We start from the raw sequence: 16,357 nt of genomic DNA, 5'->3' as shown, positions 1-16,357 counted from the left end.
CTTATGGAATTCACTCTAGAGAATGACAGAATATCAAAGTAACAATTTCATGCCAGAATATAACGTCGTTGACCGGCAATTACCTGATCTGGTCGACCTTGTGTTGAAAGAAAAATGGAAAATACCATCATATGCAGTCAACTCTATCATGAACATCAATAAGAACATAGAATTTGCCAAATCGTTCGATCTGTTCGAGGCTGTCATCAGTGAATCAACCCATGAAGGCGCAAACTTTGAAGAGGAAACCACTCTGATGCCTTTCCACACAGTCTCTGCCCTCTCTGAATCAAGGTCGTTGCCGGCCCATAGCATACAGCACAATGTATCTCCAGTCAGTCCCGCTACCGCACCAAAGATTATGGTTGAAGATATGATGTAAGTACAACTGCGAAAATCCATCACTCGTTGTGTCCTTTTATCCCTTCTGACGAAATCACTCGATTTATGCGCATAGCATGAACGAAAAATTTCAGTGTCCAAAGGCGACTGTGGATACTATGCTGAAAATACATGCAGAGTTGTTTAAACCTGTTCATATGGGACTTTCAAATATTGAGAACATGGCAAGAATACAATGAGTTTAATTGCTATATTCAACTGGTAAAAGAAGGGTAGTATAATGAGCAGTATTAGGAACTCATGGACGAGGATGCCGCCTATCGTATCGACCGCCCTGTGCTGGTATCTGATAGTCATGAAGGTAGCCATTGTATCGACATTGCCTAATGATCAGCTAGTAGCTTACAAAACTAATCCAGAGCAAGCCGATGTGCCAGACGAAAACCTTAGAGGTGACGCTGTTCCGTGTTTATCACCATTCATGCCATGTCAGCCAAATGAAATACAAAGCCACAACAGCCCCATACGTTCATTGCCTGAAGATAGGACGGATGGGGCTGTCGATAGCATAGAGTCCATCATAACGCCTCATCGAACAGGTATTCATGAAAAAAAGCTTAGTACGTCTCTCAAGATGAAATAGATCTGCCCCTTGCATCTAATCATTCACACGCTACAGCAAGCCTCGAACGTCCCCTTGCCATTGAAAAGAACTATTCCGTTAGTAGAAATGACAGTGATCATTCTTTAATCACTCTTGAAGACGGATCGAAAACGTTTGGAAAATTAAACAGTACAAAGGGTGCACAAGTCGGCTATAATACCAAAAGTGCTGACGCCAAATCCAGGTTTGGCGAAATTACTGATGAAAAAAAAGCTAATGAAGCAGTACCCGACACGCGCTCTTTTCGACTCAACACTTCCACATTAACCAACCGCTTTAGTCGATTGGCACCCTGCAATATCAAAAAAAGTGCATGTCAAAATCGAGAATGTACACCGCTGTTTATGCATACAGGAGGGCCAGAATATGAAAAATCGGGTTATTCAACGAACAACGATATGGGTCAAACGACACCGTTGAGTAAAGATACTTCCGATATAGAAACATTCCGCATGGAAACCGCCATTTCGCCTTTGTTGAGCTCATACGGGAACATGGTCCGAAATGACGAGATGCCCAACTCGAGGCTCTGTGATATCCGAGAATCCAGGTTGACTTCCGGCCTAGCCAAATTTCACAAGCCATCCAGTGCTTCGGTGAACTCTGCGCCTGTAGACCCAGTGGCTAGAAGCTCCAAACATCCAATCAATCATAAACCTTACGAAGGATATTCCGCTCCATTACATCGGCACATCGCCCAAAGCCCACGATCCGCTCCTAAACTATTCCAAGTAACAGACCGTGTCAATGCATTCCGACAAGCACGAGGTAAAGCTGCTCCATGCGTGAAGCGACCGAGACTGGATAGTAGCAGCGGACGCTCCAGCCCATCCTGATCCTATGAGCGAAAAGGTCTGGTTGTATAATATATTAAACATAGCGGTTTACAAATGCGAAATATAATATGCGCAATGATGTACAATTTCCCTTCCATATCTTTAGTTACGTTAGATTAATGTACAATTCTATTTACAATCGTTGACGTAGAGTTGTATGGGCAGGTTCATGGCCATCTCCTGAAAACTGCTAATCCACGTTTGCCGCTCTGCGAGATGCAGATATCTGAGCCAGCAGATTGAGTAGCTGAGCACTCTCTAGACAGGCATCTATGGATATGTTCAGTGAGAGTTCAATTTTCAAACTCTACAAACGTGAAATTTACCTTTTGTAAGTTTGAGGATGCAAGACCATAATTGATTCATAGAAAGCACATCCTGCTTGCCAAGAATAATCAAATGGCTATGGTTTTCTGTTAGTGAACTGCTACTAGATCACCTTTTGATAAAAACACAGACCATCGACTTTACCTTTTTGCGCGAGATAGCGCAACATTAATTCTCTGTGGGTTGTCGATGAAGTTACTTGGGTTCGTTCTCACAGTACAAAGGATAATGACTTGCTTCTCCGCACCCTATCGTCAAAATTGAGAATATAAGTAATCCATATAGTAGTGCATAGATGCAGCGCCTGAAATTACCTGGAAAGCATCAACTGTGGACACCTTGATCAAATACGTGTGAATGCTTTATCATTTTGCAGAAAAGTACAAGGACCTGTGCCGAAACTCACCTGCACTGAACCGAATACCGACTGAGACATGCTCTTCAAATGGCTCTCTATTTTATCTGCCTGTTCCTTATCTGTTTCTTTGATGAGTCCAAAGTGGCCCGATACCAAAAATTTCAAAAAATTATATTGCTTACACAAAGAAATGACTCCAATGTCAATAGGAGATATCCCCAAGCGAACCAAAGCTTGAACGACTTGTGTTGCTACTCGAGCCTCCATGTCGTTGTGATACGACTGCGTTCCCGGCCGTTTCATCTCCTGTGATGGACATATTAGGTACAAAATCATAAATCATGGACAGATCCAGGATTCGAAAAACATACCGTTCCATTTGTGTTCACAAAGCAGACATGTGGCAATTCAGCAAACAGCGGTGGTCGATCAGTCTCATGCATACCATCAATCAGTCGACGCTCATAGAAGAGGTTGTTGCTTAGTCTCGAGATCTTTGGATGGCACTGTACATTCAATTGACATCAGTGATAGGTCTTATGCATCCCACACAAATCTTTCAACTTACTCTGTATTGCGTTCGCAGCATTATAGGTGGTATGCCCATCTGAACAATGGAGCGTTAGGATGAGCTGGATGCAGTGTAACAAAAACAAAGATGAAACTGTACCTCGGCGCATCGGTCGAAGAGGGTTTTCTCGATGCCCTGACCAACAATATCAGGTTCACATGGGGTGACAAGGGTTGGTGGTAGCTTAGAACGAACACATTTATCCAATTAGTATGCTGGAATCCAAGCTCCTTACCCAACAGTCAAATATGCTTTACCTGTAGTGGGTCTCCAATCAATATAAGTCGATCAGCAAAAAACTTGGTGATCGAGACCATGGCCATTGGTTCCATAATTTGTGATGCTTCATCCAATAAGATGAGTGGAACAGTCAAATCATTGAATATCTCAAAGACGGATGCTACGCATGTAGTTCCTTTACACAGCGAACAGTTAGAAACAAAAGACCCCAAACAGAAAAGAAATAGAATAGTCCATACCGATGACCCTGGCATCACTCATCTGCGCTTGGCTCTCTGCTTTTTGAAACTTTTGTAGTGCTGTTTCTACGGAGGCCATATCATTTGCGGACATGGCATCGTCTTTAAGCATAGCTTCTAACTCCTTGATATCGCCTGAGTAATGGTTTTTTGTCAGTAACACGTTGGTTTCAATTCATGAAAATTCCGATCTCCACATACCATCTTTTCCTACTCTGCTTTGAATCGTGTGAGGCAATATTGGCTTGGCAATCTTCCTTAAGCTATTACAAAGAGGACATTAAAAAACATATGAAAAAGAATCTCCAAGCATAGCTTACTGAGACAGACCTTCCAACACGCACAAAGTCATCGTATCCTAAATCCAGCAGACTCTGTATGGATCGTTAGTACCTATGAAAAGGGTTCTTTCCTGCAGACAATGTAATTGTATGTGGAGACACTCACCAGTAGTATTCTGTCGACTGCAACATTCTAGAACGAAGTATCATTCTTCAGTAAAAGGCAGAAAATAGTCATACTTGGCTTGTAAAGACTTACCGTGATGGAGGTGACAAGAATATTGAAGGTTATCCGATCCTCGGGTTCTCTTCCGCAGTTAATATCATCAACAAGTTCTTGTATGAAAATGATCAATACTGCGGCAAGATAACTGATAATCGATAGCATTAACATATGGAACTTTTAATTGCCTCACATAAATCAACAACAAGCCCTATAGTACCTTTTGCCTGATCCAAAAACGCCTTCGATGCGAGGGGCAAATTAGCGTATTGATCGGCGAATCAACCGCCAAATTCTTTTAGAGAACTTACCGTGCACCAGCACTATCGGCGATACTGATTGTTTTGGCGTGGATTGAGGATGCTCGATTATGCATTCAGAAGTAGCAAGTAGTACCCTGAGATAAAAAGATATTCAGCATCGACATGTGACCACCAACACGTCTCATGGCATCCTTTCTTACCTTGCCTGATCTTCATTAAGAGTAAATCTTTTTATAGTTTCATTGACCCGGCTATTGAAATCAATACCATCACTTTTATATATGACGATTTTCCCATCGTCCTTCGACACCTTCGGGATATCATGGAGCTGCTTGCGCTTTGGCCGACTGCCATTGTCATAGCTTAAGATGGCAGGAAGGAGAGGAGCTTCGTCGATGTTTGACAAAAGAGCGGCTGCCATAATCAAGAATTAATGCCACGTTCATTCGATTTCGTCACCAGTTATCGCACGATATACATACCGAGCATCATGAATTCGTTGCTTGCTGACACGGTCCGCAGGGCGACGAGAGAATTCAAGCCTTTGCACATTCCTCCAGCTATTCGCCCATCTCTTGGGGTTAGGCATTGGATCTATGAGCGTTGCCAGTGAAGTGTTAGCCTTATGTGAGAGTGCAATTTGTGCAAAGTCCTTTGACGGTGCTTACTTCAAGTTGGCTTCCACCGACTGGGCCAAAAAAGGTACTTTTGGCCAGAAATGTTGAACTTGGATCAAACTGAAGAGACTTTGACACAACCCAAATGTCATCTAAACACAAAAAAAAAAGAGTGAGAACAAGGTCCACCGCAAGCAAGTATCTTACGAAAAGTCACAATCGCTAACCTTTCCCATATTTCGAACGATGCTGTGGATTGCGAATTGATAAGCAATAATCCAAGTCGCCAGAAATGTATCGATCGCTCCTACAATGACCCCAATCCATAAATATCATATATTAAGATGTTTTACGGCTGATGTCCACGTACCTAGCCAGGTTTGCATTCATGTGAAGGCCAAGTCCACGAGATCGTGCTAGTGGCTCTGGATTTTGTACTTGCGTCCAATCCTTGGCTTGCGCATGAAAGTAACTTGCGTAGGTCTGAAGAAGCACCTATAGAAGGCGGTACGACGCCTTATTTGAGCATCGTTATTTGTATGAGTGATTTTTATAGACGACTACGCCTACCTGCAAATGTTCTTGAATTAACTTGGTAAAAGTATCGACATACTGTGATATTGAACTCTGTCGATATTGGATTAGGAACTGCTACTGCGTTGCATAAACGACTGAATTGTCTTACAAATCTCGCAGGAACGGTCAATCGCCGAGAAGTGCCTTTCTTGGATTGTAGAGCTTGAGCCGCTTTACTAGCATTAGGAAAGTTTATGACGCTAGGTATAGAGCTAGTGGATGCATAAGAATATATAAATCTGTGCTCTTGGATGATCTGTCAAGATAGTACTTACAATCCTTTCGAGGTCGAACTGACCATGGGTATCAATGCGGTTGCCTTTTGGCCTTTCGGAGGGTTGGATTTTGGAGGGTACATCTTGGTTGGATTTGAGTTTTGCGGTTTATTAACAGTGTGCTTTGGATCAATTTGATTTGGCACAGGTACGTCTCGAATCTCGGATGCTTTAACGAATGAACTGTGTAGGGACAAGAAGATATAAGGTTTTATGCTTTTAAGAAACAATGTGGGTCAAAATGGTTATGTTACCTTTTTGAAAATGCATTTTCTGCTACAACTGTAGTCGTTGACGATTTGGTTGCAAGAGGTTGCCTCTTTGTTTTGGATAAGCCAACCATAATGCGTCTCTTTGCGGATGGCTGAAAACATAGTCAGTATAGCTAAGGTGAGCTGTCATAGAATTTACAAGCTACCTACCAGCTCCTCAGATGTGTTATCTATCACTGGGCGTTTCTGGCCTGCATTGATTTCCTTGTCTTCCATGTTAGTTGGCATATTGCTTTTATAGCTGACTGGGTAACTAGCAACGTTTTGTTGTTCTTCAGCGGTGAATTCATGCTGATTGCTACGTTCGTTGCCTTGCTGCCCATCGATAGCTTCAGAACGTGAAATTAAAAGGTGGTGCGGTCGCTGTTCATCAGTTGCTATGGGCAACATCTCGTCCATAAGCGTATCCACATCTCTGTCCTCAGATACATTGGATGGTGTAAACTGTATGTCTCGCTTATTACTTGGTTCTTCAACTTGAAGTTCACTGAGTTCTTCCTCTACGATAGCAATGTTATCTTGATAATCAAGGTTATCCAGAACCGGTTCATCAATTTTTGGTGGTGGCACAGGATATAGAGGCTTCACTAGCTTATTGTTAGCATTCCCACTCGCGTCTATGATTGCAGGCAAGGGTTTATCAACAGAAAGGGTATTCGTCTTTGGCCCATAAGTCGATTTTTGCGCTACACGCTGAACATCAGCTTCAGAGCCGATATCAGCGTTAGTTGTTTCGTTCAGGCAGGCTCCTTTCGTTGCCGAATGTAGCTGCATGCTGAATGCAGGTTGCCTTTCATCTTTTATATTCTTCTTCTTTTCCATTGACTTATTCGGTGATAGCTTTTCCATGTATTTTTCATTATGAGCAACTAACGGTTCCTCTACTACTCGTTCAATCTTAACCACAGCGCCTTTTTTCTCAGGAACATGATCCGGTATTTCTGTTGCAAAAGTTTTCTGAAGTTCGGTACCGTTGTTTTGCACATCGCCATCAAGCACGTTGGTTATAGTTGGCGGCTTCCATTTTGCTCTCAGTTTAAAGGACGCAGACTTTTGCGCTTGTTGTCGCTTACTCTCCAATTGGACTATTTGCGGATTCGGTACAGTCGCCTGAAAGGATGGATGAGATGATGTTGCTGCATACTAGCTTGAAAATCGGGTACTTACAATTTCTGGCTCAGGTTGAAAGGCACCCTCTGCGACGTTTTCAACAGTAACAAGGTGTCCGTCAAACTCAATTTCGTCACCTACTTGAGGTGGTCGTTTGCCTTTCTGAAATTTTCTATAATGATTGCAACCAATAAACGTGTTACTACACACATTTCAGCTGTAGTTACCGAGTACAACCCACCTGTCAATGTTGTATCCTTTCTCGTCAATCAAAATCATCTATAAAACATTGTTTAATAAAAGATACGACTTCATGCCTATACCCTACTGCTAAACCGACCTTCTTGTTAAAGTCATAGAATTTGAGAAACCCTGTCGGATTTGTCGATTAGCCACCATTTCGTGGTTAGCCATACCTGAATCACTCAATCTATACTCACCATCTTGCCATGTTTTGCTTTTCTTTAGCTTTTGCGCAGTGAACAGGACCACAAATTGTATGCATGGTTGGTCCGACATTCTCAGCCAAGCAGAGAAGTCGCGAATCCGAGCGCGTCCAAAAATTTCAATATCGGTCGCGCAGTTGATGGCATTTCGGCGATTGAAGATACATATTCAAGGGTACACCACTTCAGCCAAAATGAATGGAGTGACACCGCGCGTGTGTTATAGATATTTATATATATTGTTTTGTTAGGAAACCATTGCTTATATCGAGTTGAATGGATTATTAGACAATTTTCTTCTTCTCTGTAGATTACTTGGCTCACTGCCCGGAGTGTTCACTGGATAGTATTGCCTTATAAATCGAGATCTTCCACATTAGCTACTAATTCCTCTTCTTCCTTTATGTCTATCTCATGGAGACAGCTGTGGCATTTGAGAAGCAGGATATTTTCCATGCTGTACTTGGATTTAGCGCCAGCACCTTTTCCAATACCGTAACCACGGTCATGGGCATGGATAATGAAATTGAGTTCCTCCTTAGCTTTGACCCATTCACTGTCGGCAATGGCCTGTCGTGCTGCTTCATAGTGTGAATAGTAAGGGATGAAATGATCCAAGGCAATGTTGTTTTGGTGTTCGAACACAGCTGCCAAACTCTTTTGAGCCAGCTCAACCTGATCGCATCGTCGCGCACAGCATGCCTGTAGCCAGTTTGCCAAGCAGTAATCGTCACTATCTTGCGCTTCGGTCACATCTATATTCTTCAAAGCATCTTCAATTCGGTTGAGGTGATATTGTTGCAAGTCCTTAGGCAAGATATCCAAGCCAACAAGTAGAGACAGGATTTCCAGGGAAGGTAGGAGCAATCTATTGTTTTGTGCCGTGAACTTGCGAGATTTACGTGCTACATATTTCTAATGAGATTGAAGAGGTACAATAATACTTATGTCAGCCTTTTCTATCAACCCACATAATACTAATGTAAGGGTTCTTACCTCGATGGGGATCGATTTGCCAGCGATCTTTTTAGTCAATTTTGGAATGGACTTCATCAGAGCCTCCACTTTCTTCATAGCTTTTTCCTTATCTTCTTGGTTGGTCATTTCTTGTGCTTGATCGTACAAAGCGGTTGCAGAGAAGTAGGTATACGTCGCCTTACTCCAGTTGCTTTCTTGTGACAGTATCTCAAAGCATTCATGACCGCTTTCCCATTCACCTTTCATCAAGAACAATAAGCCGAGTTCCCAATAGCAAATGTGTTGTAGCTGTCGCCATTCCCGTTGAATCTCAATTGTCTTCTTAAACTGTAAGATGGCTTCGTCCAGTAGTCCTCGCGCTGCGAGCGATCGGCCGGAAAAGTAAAGGAAAAAGACGCCCGATGGATACTTTGTCAAATTGTACTGAATAAGACGCTCACTGAAAATAGGGTCGGCATCCGGAACAGGCATAAAGGTGGATATGACAGTGTGGTATGTAATGATGACCATGTCGCAAAATTGTCTTCGAAGGCCACTTCGAGCGTCGGTCTGTTCTGGTAGTGGCTGTTCAGGGTCCTTATGGAACGACTCCCATCCACCCTGAGATTCCAAGAGTGATAATCCAAACTTTCTATCGCTGCTAAAGCCGATGAATTCAACAAGCTTGAGCAATGAGGTAGGTAAAATAGAAAGCATCAAGTTGAAGCACCCGAGACCGAAATGTACGCCAGATACGAAATGGCTATCCAGCACTCTAGCCGGTCGTCCTGCTGCTTTTTCTGCTTTGAGGTATTCCATATACTTGTATAGAGACCGATATACACCGTAACTGCTTCGAACCTGGATGCCTTCGCGAATCAATGATAGGAAACTTTCATCGTGTACCACCGCAACTAGAGCCTTGAGCAAATGAGATTCGGCCCAGACTAATTCCTATAAGCTATTGTTAGCAATTGTATGGGATATTTTGTGAAAAAATTTTCAATCTCAGTAGAGTGGGACTTCCACATGTTTGTGCCTGGTGATATTACAGTCATTTCCAAGGGAAAAATGTAAACCGCACTCGAAAAGAGGTTCGGCTGGCATACATACCGCATGCAGTTGTGATATGGTCATGGCTGATAGCACGGAAATGCTACTGCCACCCTTCACCCAGCTGGTCATACTCTCTAAAAATCCAATATCCTTCTTGCGTGCTGCGCTTGCCAGTTGGACGCCTTGCTTGAGATAGGATAGAGACAGTTCAATATCGTCCGGCGCGAATGTCATCATGGCCTTCAAGCAGGTCATGCAGGAGCTGGCGAGACCCCAGTATAACGTCGAATTGGCGCGGGGCATGGTCATTTGCTCTGCTTCAGCAATATGTGAGTCGAGGAAAAGATTTAAAGCATGTTGAACTTCTTTGATATCTTTGAACATGGCTTCGTCTTCTTCGTTCAATTCATCAGAAGCTGTAGAGTAAGACGAGCCAGAAACAGGCGTACTCAAACCCGTTGAGATGCTATCGTTGGCAGAGTTGGACCTCTGGATCGAGCGAAAAGACGCCAGTGGTGAGGGAAGGGAGCTCATTGAAAAGCCGCTACGGTTGATCCCTATCCGCTTCGTTGGCGTTGCTGTTGAGCTCATGTTGGAAAAAAGTTTGGGACGAGTCAAAAGAAGGAAAATAGAGAATGATACTCCAAAAATCTGGGTCACAAAATTTACGACCATGGCAGATTATGTTACACACAGTCTATGTCGGCGGTAACACGAAAATCCCAATGGTCTTTCCTATGGAACGAACTGCTTGAAGGTCATAAGCTGAAACAATCGATGAAAACGGGTATGTAATATATTCGTCTGCCGCTGAATAGGTCTCACCTGTATAGTGCAGCTTATTTCCCAAAACGGGACCAATGTTTCAAAGGAAAAAGATTTGAAGAGGCTCACAGCAAATGCTTTCCGAACCGAAAACCTTTCTTCCCATTGTTTTGCTCTCTCCATTCTTTCATTGCTGGCCGCTTATTTGCCGTCATAATGGACTTAGATACATCCACGTACATCAGTGACTCGGTATTGCAAGCAAGCATAGCACGTGCTACAACGACTACCGGCCGAACTTCGCAATTGGCCGCCTACTTACGCCTGAACAGCGCTGCAGAGCATGCTGGAGGTATGTTTACCGGAAACATAGAGCTGCATGTACCATCTACCATCAAACAAGTAAGAGTCGGATGCGACCATAATCCGATACTGGACGATTCGGTGGTGCTTTGCAATGCCTGGGTTGTGCTAACCGGCGTTTATAAAAGTAAGTTGAAAACTCAGTACACACGTTTTCCCAAGTTAACTAGCAGATTTTTTGTTAACCTACCCTGTTTTGCACAGATGGTCACCAAAGTGGTATATTTCATCATGCTCAAGTTCCCATCACAAAACATACTATTCAGCAAGCACCATCAGTGGAAGATACTTTATCCCCAGGCGCAGCAGATGACAGTAATTTATGTTTGTCGCCGGACCACGAGCAGACGCTGACACCAAAACGACGATTTGGTTTTGGTGGGAGACTAAAAACACGCCGGTCCATGAGTTCTGCAAACAGTGGTATGTTCAGTTCAGTATACATTATCCCTAACGGAAATAGCGCATACTGACTTTTGAACTTCAGATCGCACAATTTTGCCTAGCCCAGTTGGTGTTGGCGAACTTGATGAGGATGGGAATATGGTATACCAGCTGCAAAATAGCAAAGCGGTCATCCCTTACAAAATATCTATCGATCCTCGGTTGCCTAATTCGTTTTCATGCGATGGCGGAGAAATAGGCTACTGGCTATCTATGTGAGTGCTATTTGGCTGCGAGTCGGATAAATGAACATACTTGCTGATTCGCTGTTTCTTCAAAGTGTCTTCCACTGTGATCAATACACTGTGCAAGATTCTGTGGCATTCGAGGCGCGCCAAGTGAATGTTTATCAAATGGAGAGTTTCAAAGCGATTGACTCTAGTAGTAGCCTCTCGTCTACCAGCTCCAAGGTAGACATGGGTGGACCAGGAAAACTGGAAGTAGCGGCGTGGTTGGCATCACCATCTTTTGGTGTTGTGGAAGGAACTGAAGCAAAGATCACGTTGTCGATTCGTAACTTTACAAAGAAAAAAGTATGTAGTGGATTTGACACCGAGAGGCAACCCAGCAGGGAACTAACCATTGCATTATAGACGCAAGGGATCAAACTTGAACTGTTTCGAACAGTCAAGAAATCAATATGGGATGGAAGTGGAGATAATGTGAAAAAAGTGGCAGAAGAGGTGTATTCCACAGACGACAGCCGCTTTGAACCTGGTTTTTATGCGCATGTGACAGTGGGGATTCAACTCCCTGTTGGCTTGTACTCATCAAACGGGATTCCCGAGGTTTCCGTTCATTACTCTATCAAAGCATCTATTTTAGTCCCCCTGAGGTAATTTTCAATTATGTGCTGATCAAGTTGATCTGGCATACCAAATGGTCTAAACTGCTCTTTTCTTAGCGATCCTATAGGATTAGATATTCCAGTACGCATTGTGCGGCCATACAGTTTCCCTGAAGGAACTGTGAGCAAGCGTCTACCGGAACCTCCTGTCAGTGTTGGCACTCAAACCAAGGAGATGGAGAAAAGCGAACAGATGGATAATGTCACTAACGTCATCTCACACGAAGATCGACTATTGGCCATCAGCCAGGATTTGGAGACGTTGTTGGCTGATTCAACGATATCAAACGACCCTCAGCTTTATTACTACACTTCGAGCAGCGACGACGAAACAATGTCGATAGAAAGCATGTCGGATAGTGCTAGCGACGAGAGTGAAACGAAGCAAGCTTATTTCGTCCGTGCTTGTCAGCCAACCTATTCATTCCGAGGCACCAGCAAGTCAAGAAAGCCTTCAGTCCAGTTGACGTTAAACACAACAGGTCATCGCTATCAAGATTCATTTGACTCACAAGAGACGCATAATGCTGGACTAACCAGCGACTCTTCACGTTTCTCACACTGGGCCTCCCAATACTCGGCTTCGTCGCCACGAACACCAATAGGTGAGACGGATGATGAACAGCATTCATTGTTCCGGTTCCGTACGATGAGTGCCCCTAGCCTGAGACTTCTCGCTGATGACATACCAATGGACACGACGAAACGGCTATCCAATCATAGCCTGTACAATAGCGGAGACTTCACGACCTCCAATGATGATATTAAGCCCTACAGTCACATATCTCGTCGAAAACACATACGAGCCATACCGTGGCGTTCTGGCTTTGATGAAACTACAGATGAGATTTAGAGAAACTAGCATTATATAATGTTTATATAATAACTATTGAGAGTGAAAAGTCTACACCAACAATCGAGAGATAGAATAGAGGAAAGTAGACGTTGTTATGTAAGTTCTGTTAAGATTTTTGTTTTTGCATTGTACATAAAATTGTAGATACTGTTGAACAGTACATATGTTTCCGAGCATTGTCAAAATGTCGCCTTTTTTCTGTATTTTCTTTTGGATATCGCTAGCAAGTGGTGTGTGTACCCCAGTCAAGCCTTGCCAACTGGAGTGAAGTTACTTTAGAATTTTGGTTATTCCTGTTCATTGTGCGGTTTTCTGTTTGTGATGATAAGGCGTGGTAAACCATGCAGGGACTTTTTGTTATGTTAATTTATAAATGTTATTGCTAAAAGGTTGGTCGATGTGAGGAGATGGTGTTAAGGAGTCGAGAACCGATCATTCATAGGGTTGGAATGAACCGTTATGTTTCTATAGGGTCACTAAGTGCAGATACCGGCGTTTCTTCTTTTGTTGGATCAGGAATGTCCAATTGAGGTCTAGATGTCATGACAGTTTTGGCTTGTTCCAAATCTCCAGCAGAAACCTACCAAAGAAGCATATCAATGAGACATGTTCCTTACTGCCCAAAAAAAAATTCACCCCATGTCCAACTTACAATGATATTGGCTGTGGTATATGTGCTCAAATAGAGAATGTTGATTTGCGCTTCAGTGGAAAGTGGGTGTGATATCGATCTAACAATGCCACAGCGATCCAAGTTCGAGTCGCTGAGGTTGACTTGAATGACTCGGAGAGGAGTTTCGTCTTCCGTTCCACATATAATGTTCTCGTCAAAGGTGTCAAGAATGTACTGATCTGTCATGAGCGATACTCCTTCGCATGTCGAGGTATATGAGAAGAACCTTGGCGTTATTGTATCTCTATTGAATAATGCAGATCAGTATTTAAAGCATTGATATGGCACAACAGAAAGCCCTTTCCCACTGACCTGTAGCCATCAATCATGTCTGGATATAACAAGATTTTCAAAATTGACATACACCACGAAGCAGCATCGGCATGTTTGTTTAAACCAACGCATCGTAACTCGTTATCTAAAACTGTTTGTTCCCAGCTTTGGGAAAGATCAGCGTGTAATTGCATTTCATCTGTCTTTTGTGCAATGCTGGGCGCATTGAGAGTTTCAACATGGGCCATATCTAAGCTTCCCAACTCTTCGTCGACGGATTCTTGATCAAAGTCAAAGCCATGGCGTATGAGCGATGCCACTGCTTCAGCTAATTTGATCTCTTTGATCTATACGGAATGTACAAAAAAGATAAACATGCAGTTTAGCAAACAACAAGAAATGTGGGGCGGGTTGATAATCTCATCTAACTTACCAGAACAAAGTCGGTTTGATAAGTAGACATATAGAAGATAGAGAACTGAGCTTGGGCGAGCGGAGCGGAAAGGTCGGATATGCGCTTTCCAGAACAATCTTTACACAGAAGAATGGCAAACAGGTTATGCTTTGAAATACGTGAACAGGTCCTGAACTGGATCTTATACTAACCTTGGCCACCTTCGTCGTCTACTTGTAAAACTCTATATACATCCTGAGACACCTGCACCCCACTAAAGGAGTCGGAACTGAGCAAGGGTAAAAAGTCTTTTTCAATGCATTCGACACTGGCGACTATGCTAATTTCATAGCTGTTTTCTGTGTAGCTGAAAAAGTAACTAGGGCTATAAAATGACGATGTTAGAAGCTGTGACCGTGCGCAGTCCAATGGTTTGGGACAAAGTTACGTACTCGGTGGTATCGGATAGGAGACAGGCTTTTATCAAGGCGTGGGCAACCAGTGGAAGCTGGAGCTTCTGAAAATGTAAGAGTTTCAGGCGAGCAGGTAAAATGAAGATGGTCATGCGAAGGACATGGAATTTCCAAGATGTAGAGAAAATAAAAGAAGGGCAGACCTTAACGAGTCATACTGTGCAAAGCGTAAAATTGGGTCGGATCTCACCCAATTGTTTTTTTTCAGCCACCGCAATCAAAGTTCTCCCGTACAGCATAAAACAATGGACTAGCCGATTCTTCACACCTCTGTCTGTGTAGTCACGGGTATATGCAAGACCCCTCGTATAGTCTTCGGAAGAATGTGTTTGTGGCCAACAATCCCATTATAATAATTTTTTAAATTGTACAACATTTATTATCGAAAGATAAGAGCAACCATCTCGTTGTTATCTGGTAAGAGAAATTGTGTGTCCGCTGATAAAAAATGTTCAAAGTCAACGTTTCCCACCAAATGGTGCGACTGTATTGCCTAGGCTACAAAGTAAAACTACGTAAAGGTGTGCGCTGCGGCTTTGCGGTCAAGTTGGAGGCGATCTCTTTTTTTGAAATCGGTTGAGCAGATGACCAGTGCAAAGGACATTTTGTGTCGTCTTGTGACTCCACAAACATGCACACACACTTTCAAAGAAATGGTAAGAGACCTGCAAATGCAGCAAGCGGGAAGCTGAAAAAAAGAGAAAGAAAAAGAAAAAAAAAATACGCACATTGGGGCGCAATGTATTTTACAGCGCAGCAACGAATATCGACTCAGGATTTAAATGGAATAGATAGACGAACTTTACATGGCTCAAGGAAGTCACTCTTTTTCACCTTATAAGTTCATTATAATATTAGAATTACGGGAAACAACTGAATGCAAGGTCAAGCGAGATTTATAAGGTTTCCTGTTGCTAGGCGACAAAAGTGGCATTCCTCTCAACAAGGCTTTCTCCATTGGGCCGTTGCTCTCTTAGCAGTCGGGTCGTCGCAGCGTTCAATGAAAAAAAGCAAGTGTATTACCGTGGAATTTTTTTCTTTTTGGAGAGAAATGCATTTGAAATCATATACAATAATCTGGAAGACGATGGGAACAAAAGGGAGGAAATTGAGAAGCAAAAAGTACAGTGACAAAAGTGAGCGAGATAGTAAGAAAGAAAAAAGTGATCCAAGTGTATAAACGAAATAATAAAAAAAAAAAAGGTGCAAAGAGTGTAGGAAGGCTTGTAATTATGGAAAAAGAAAAATTTTTGAGCTTGAGCCTTCCAGTCTACCGTTTTTCCAGTTACTTCTTTCTGTTTTCTAGTATCCAGATTTATTTCGCGCGAACGTACTTGCCAACGACAAGAGCGTGATCTCTCTCATATGGTTCCAAGGTCAATTGTTCCTGGGGCTTGACTCGTTCTTCTTGAAGCTTCTTGACTTCACGAGCAAAGACAGTGGCAGGATCAACAGTAGAGTCAATGCAAGAAGCCTTGATAGAGATGACAATGTGGCCATTGTTCTTCAAGAAGTGATGAGCATTGAGGGTGATGATACGAGCTTGATCAGGTTGAGCAACATCAGCGAAAATGACATCAACCATAGGGACAAGCATGCGGTACTTGTGGGGGTGA

At 42.9% G+C, this 16,357-nt stretch overlaps 7 protein-coding genes across 7 annotated transcripts; 4 read left to right on the top strand and 3 right to left on the bottom strand.

The window, feature by feature from the left end:
* Positions 1–49: 49 nt before the first annotated feature.
* On the top strand, positions 50–581 carry K450DRAFT_269122 (uncharacterized protein; the record flags this gene model as incomplete). Its single annotated transcript, XM_051592913.1, has 2 exons — positions 50–378; positions 458–581. 2 exons carry the CDS (start codon positions 50–52, stop codon positions 579–581), a joined length of 453 nt encoding a protein of 150 aa, XP_051447776.1.
* K450DRAFT_226836 (uncharacterized protein) lies at positions 576–2,112 on the top strand. Its single transcript, XM_051586625.1, has 3 exons — positions 576–703; positions 762–941; positions 1,022–2,112. The coding sequence occupies exons 1-3, from the start codon at positions 643–645 to the stop codon at positions 1,840–1,842; spliced, it is 1,062 nt and encodes a 353-aa protein (XP_051447775.1). The 5' UTR covers positions 576–642; the 3' UTR covers positions 1,843–2,112.
* On the bottom strand, positions 2,033–7,713 carry K450DRAFT_269120 (uncharacterized protein; the record flags this gene model as incomplete). Its single annotated transcript, XM_051592912.1, has 31 exons — positions 2,033–2,112; positions 2,169–2,245; positions 2,314–2,417; positions 2,484–2,507; positions 2,576–2,646; positions 2,710–2,833; positions 2,899–3,033; positions 3,096–3,134; positions 3,198–3,281; positions 3,356–3,513; positions 3,578–3,712; positions 3,779–3,840; positions 3,908–3,951; positions 4,025–4,051; positions 4,118–4,229; positions 4,302–4,323; positions 4,393–4,478; positions 4,545–4,758; positions 4,827–4,938; positions 5,013–5,113; positions 5,189–5,268; positions 5,332–5,456; positions 5,532–5,588; positions 5,647–5,749; positions 5,813–5,995; positions 6,067–6,176; positions 6,235–7,194; positions 7,252–7,366; positions 7,436–7,473; positions 7,535–7,566; positions 7,635–7,713. The coding sequence occupies 31 exons, from the start codon at positions 7,711–7,713 to the stop codon at positions 2,033–2,035; spliced, it is 3,693 nt and encodes a 1,230-aa protein (XP_051447774.1).
* Positions 7,714–7,994: 281 nt separating this feature from the next.
* K450DRAFT_170515 (uncharacterized protein) lies at positions 7,995–10,187 on the bottom strand (the record flags this gene model as incomplete). The annotated part of the gene is made up of 3 exons (XM_051584114.1): positions 7,995–8,555; positions 8,637–9,551; positions 9,711–10,187. 3 exons carry the CDS (start codon positions 10,185–10,187, stop codon positions 7,995–7,997), a joined length of 1,953 nt encoding a protein of 650 aa, XP_051447773.1.
* Positions 10,188–11,212: 1,025 nt separating this feature from the next.
* K450DRAFT_226822 (uncharacterized protein) lies at positions 11,213–13,155 on the top strand. Its single transcript, XM_051586624.1, has 4 exons — positions 11,213–11,440; positions 11,506–11,758; positions 11,819–12,060; positions 12,130–13,155. The coding sequence occupies exons 1-4, from the start codon at positions 11,325–11,327 to the stop codon at positions 12,923–12,925; spliced, it is 1,407 nt and encodes a 468-aa protein (XP_051447772.1). The 5' UTR covers positions 11,213–11,324; the 3' UTR covers positions 12,926–13,155.
* On the bottom strand, positions 12,975–14,895 carry K450DRAFT_278065 (uncharacterized protein). The gene is made up of 6 exons (XM_051593280.1): positions 14,721–14,895; positions 14,481–14,653; positions 14,308–14,405; positions 13,914–14,221; positions 13,581–13,845; positions 12,975–13,508 (listed from the first exon to the last, which is right to left on the bottom strand). Exons 1-6 carry the CDS (start codon positions 14,831–14,833, stop codon positions 13,386–13,388), a joined length of 1,080 nt encoding a protein of 359 aa, XP_051447771.1. The 5' UTR covers positions 14,834–14,895; the 3' UTR covers positions 12,975–13,385.
* A 632-nt stretch (positions 14,896–15,527) lies between these two features.
* Positions 15,528–16,089, top strand: K450DRAFT_226820 (uncharacterized protein). Its single transcript, XM_051586623.1, has one exon. The coding sequence runs from the start codon at positions 15,619–15,621 to the stop codon at positions 15,919–15,921; it is 303 nt and encodes a 100-aa protein (XP_051447770.1). The 5' UTR covers positions 15,528–15,618; the 3' UTR covers positions 15,922–16,089.
* Positions 16,090–16,357: the final 268 nt, after the last annotated feature.

This window comes from Umbelopsis ramanniana (genome assembly GCF_025399195.1).
Source record: "Umbelopsis ramanniana AG unplaced genomic scaffold K450scaffold_8, whole genome shotgun sequence".
NCBI classification, from domain to species: Eukaryota; Fungi; Mucoromycota; class Umbelopsidomycetes; order Umbelopsidales; family Umbelopsidaceae; genus Umbelopsis; species Umbelopsis ramanniana.
Note: the sequence above shows the minus strand (reverse complement) of the source record. Positions and strands in the feature narration are given on the sequence as shown.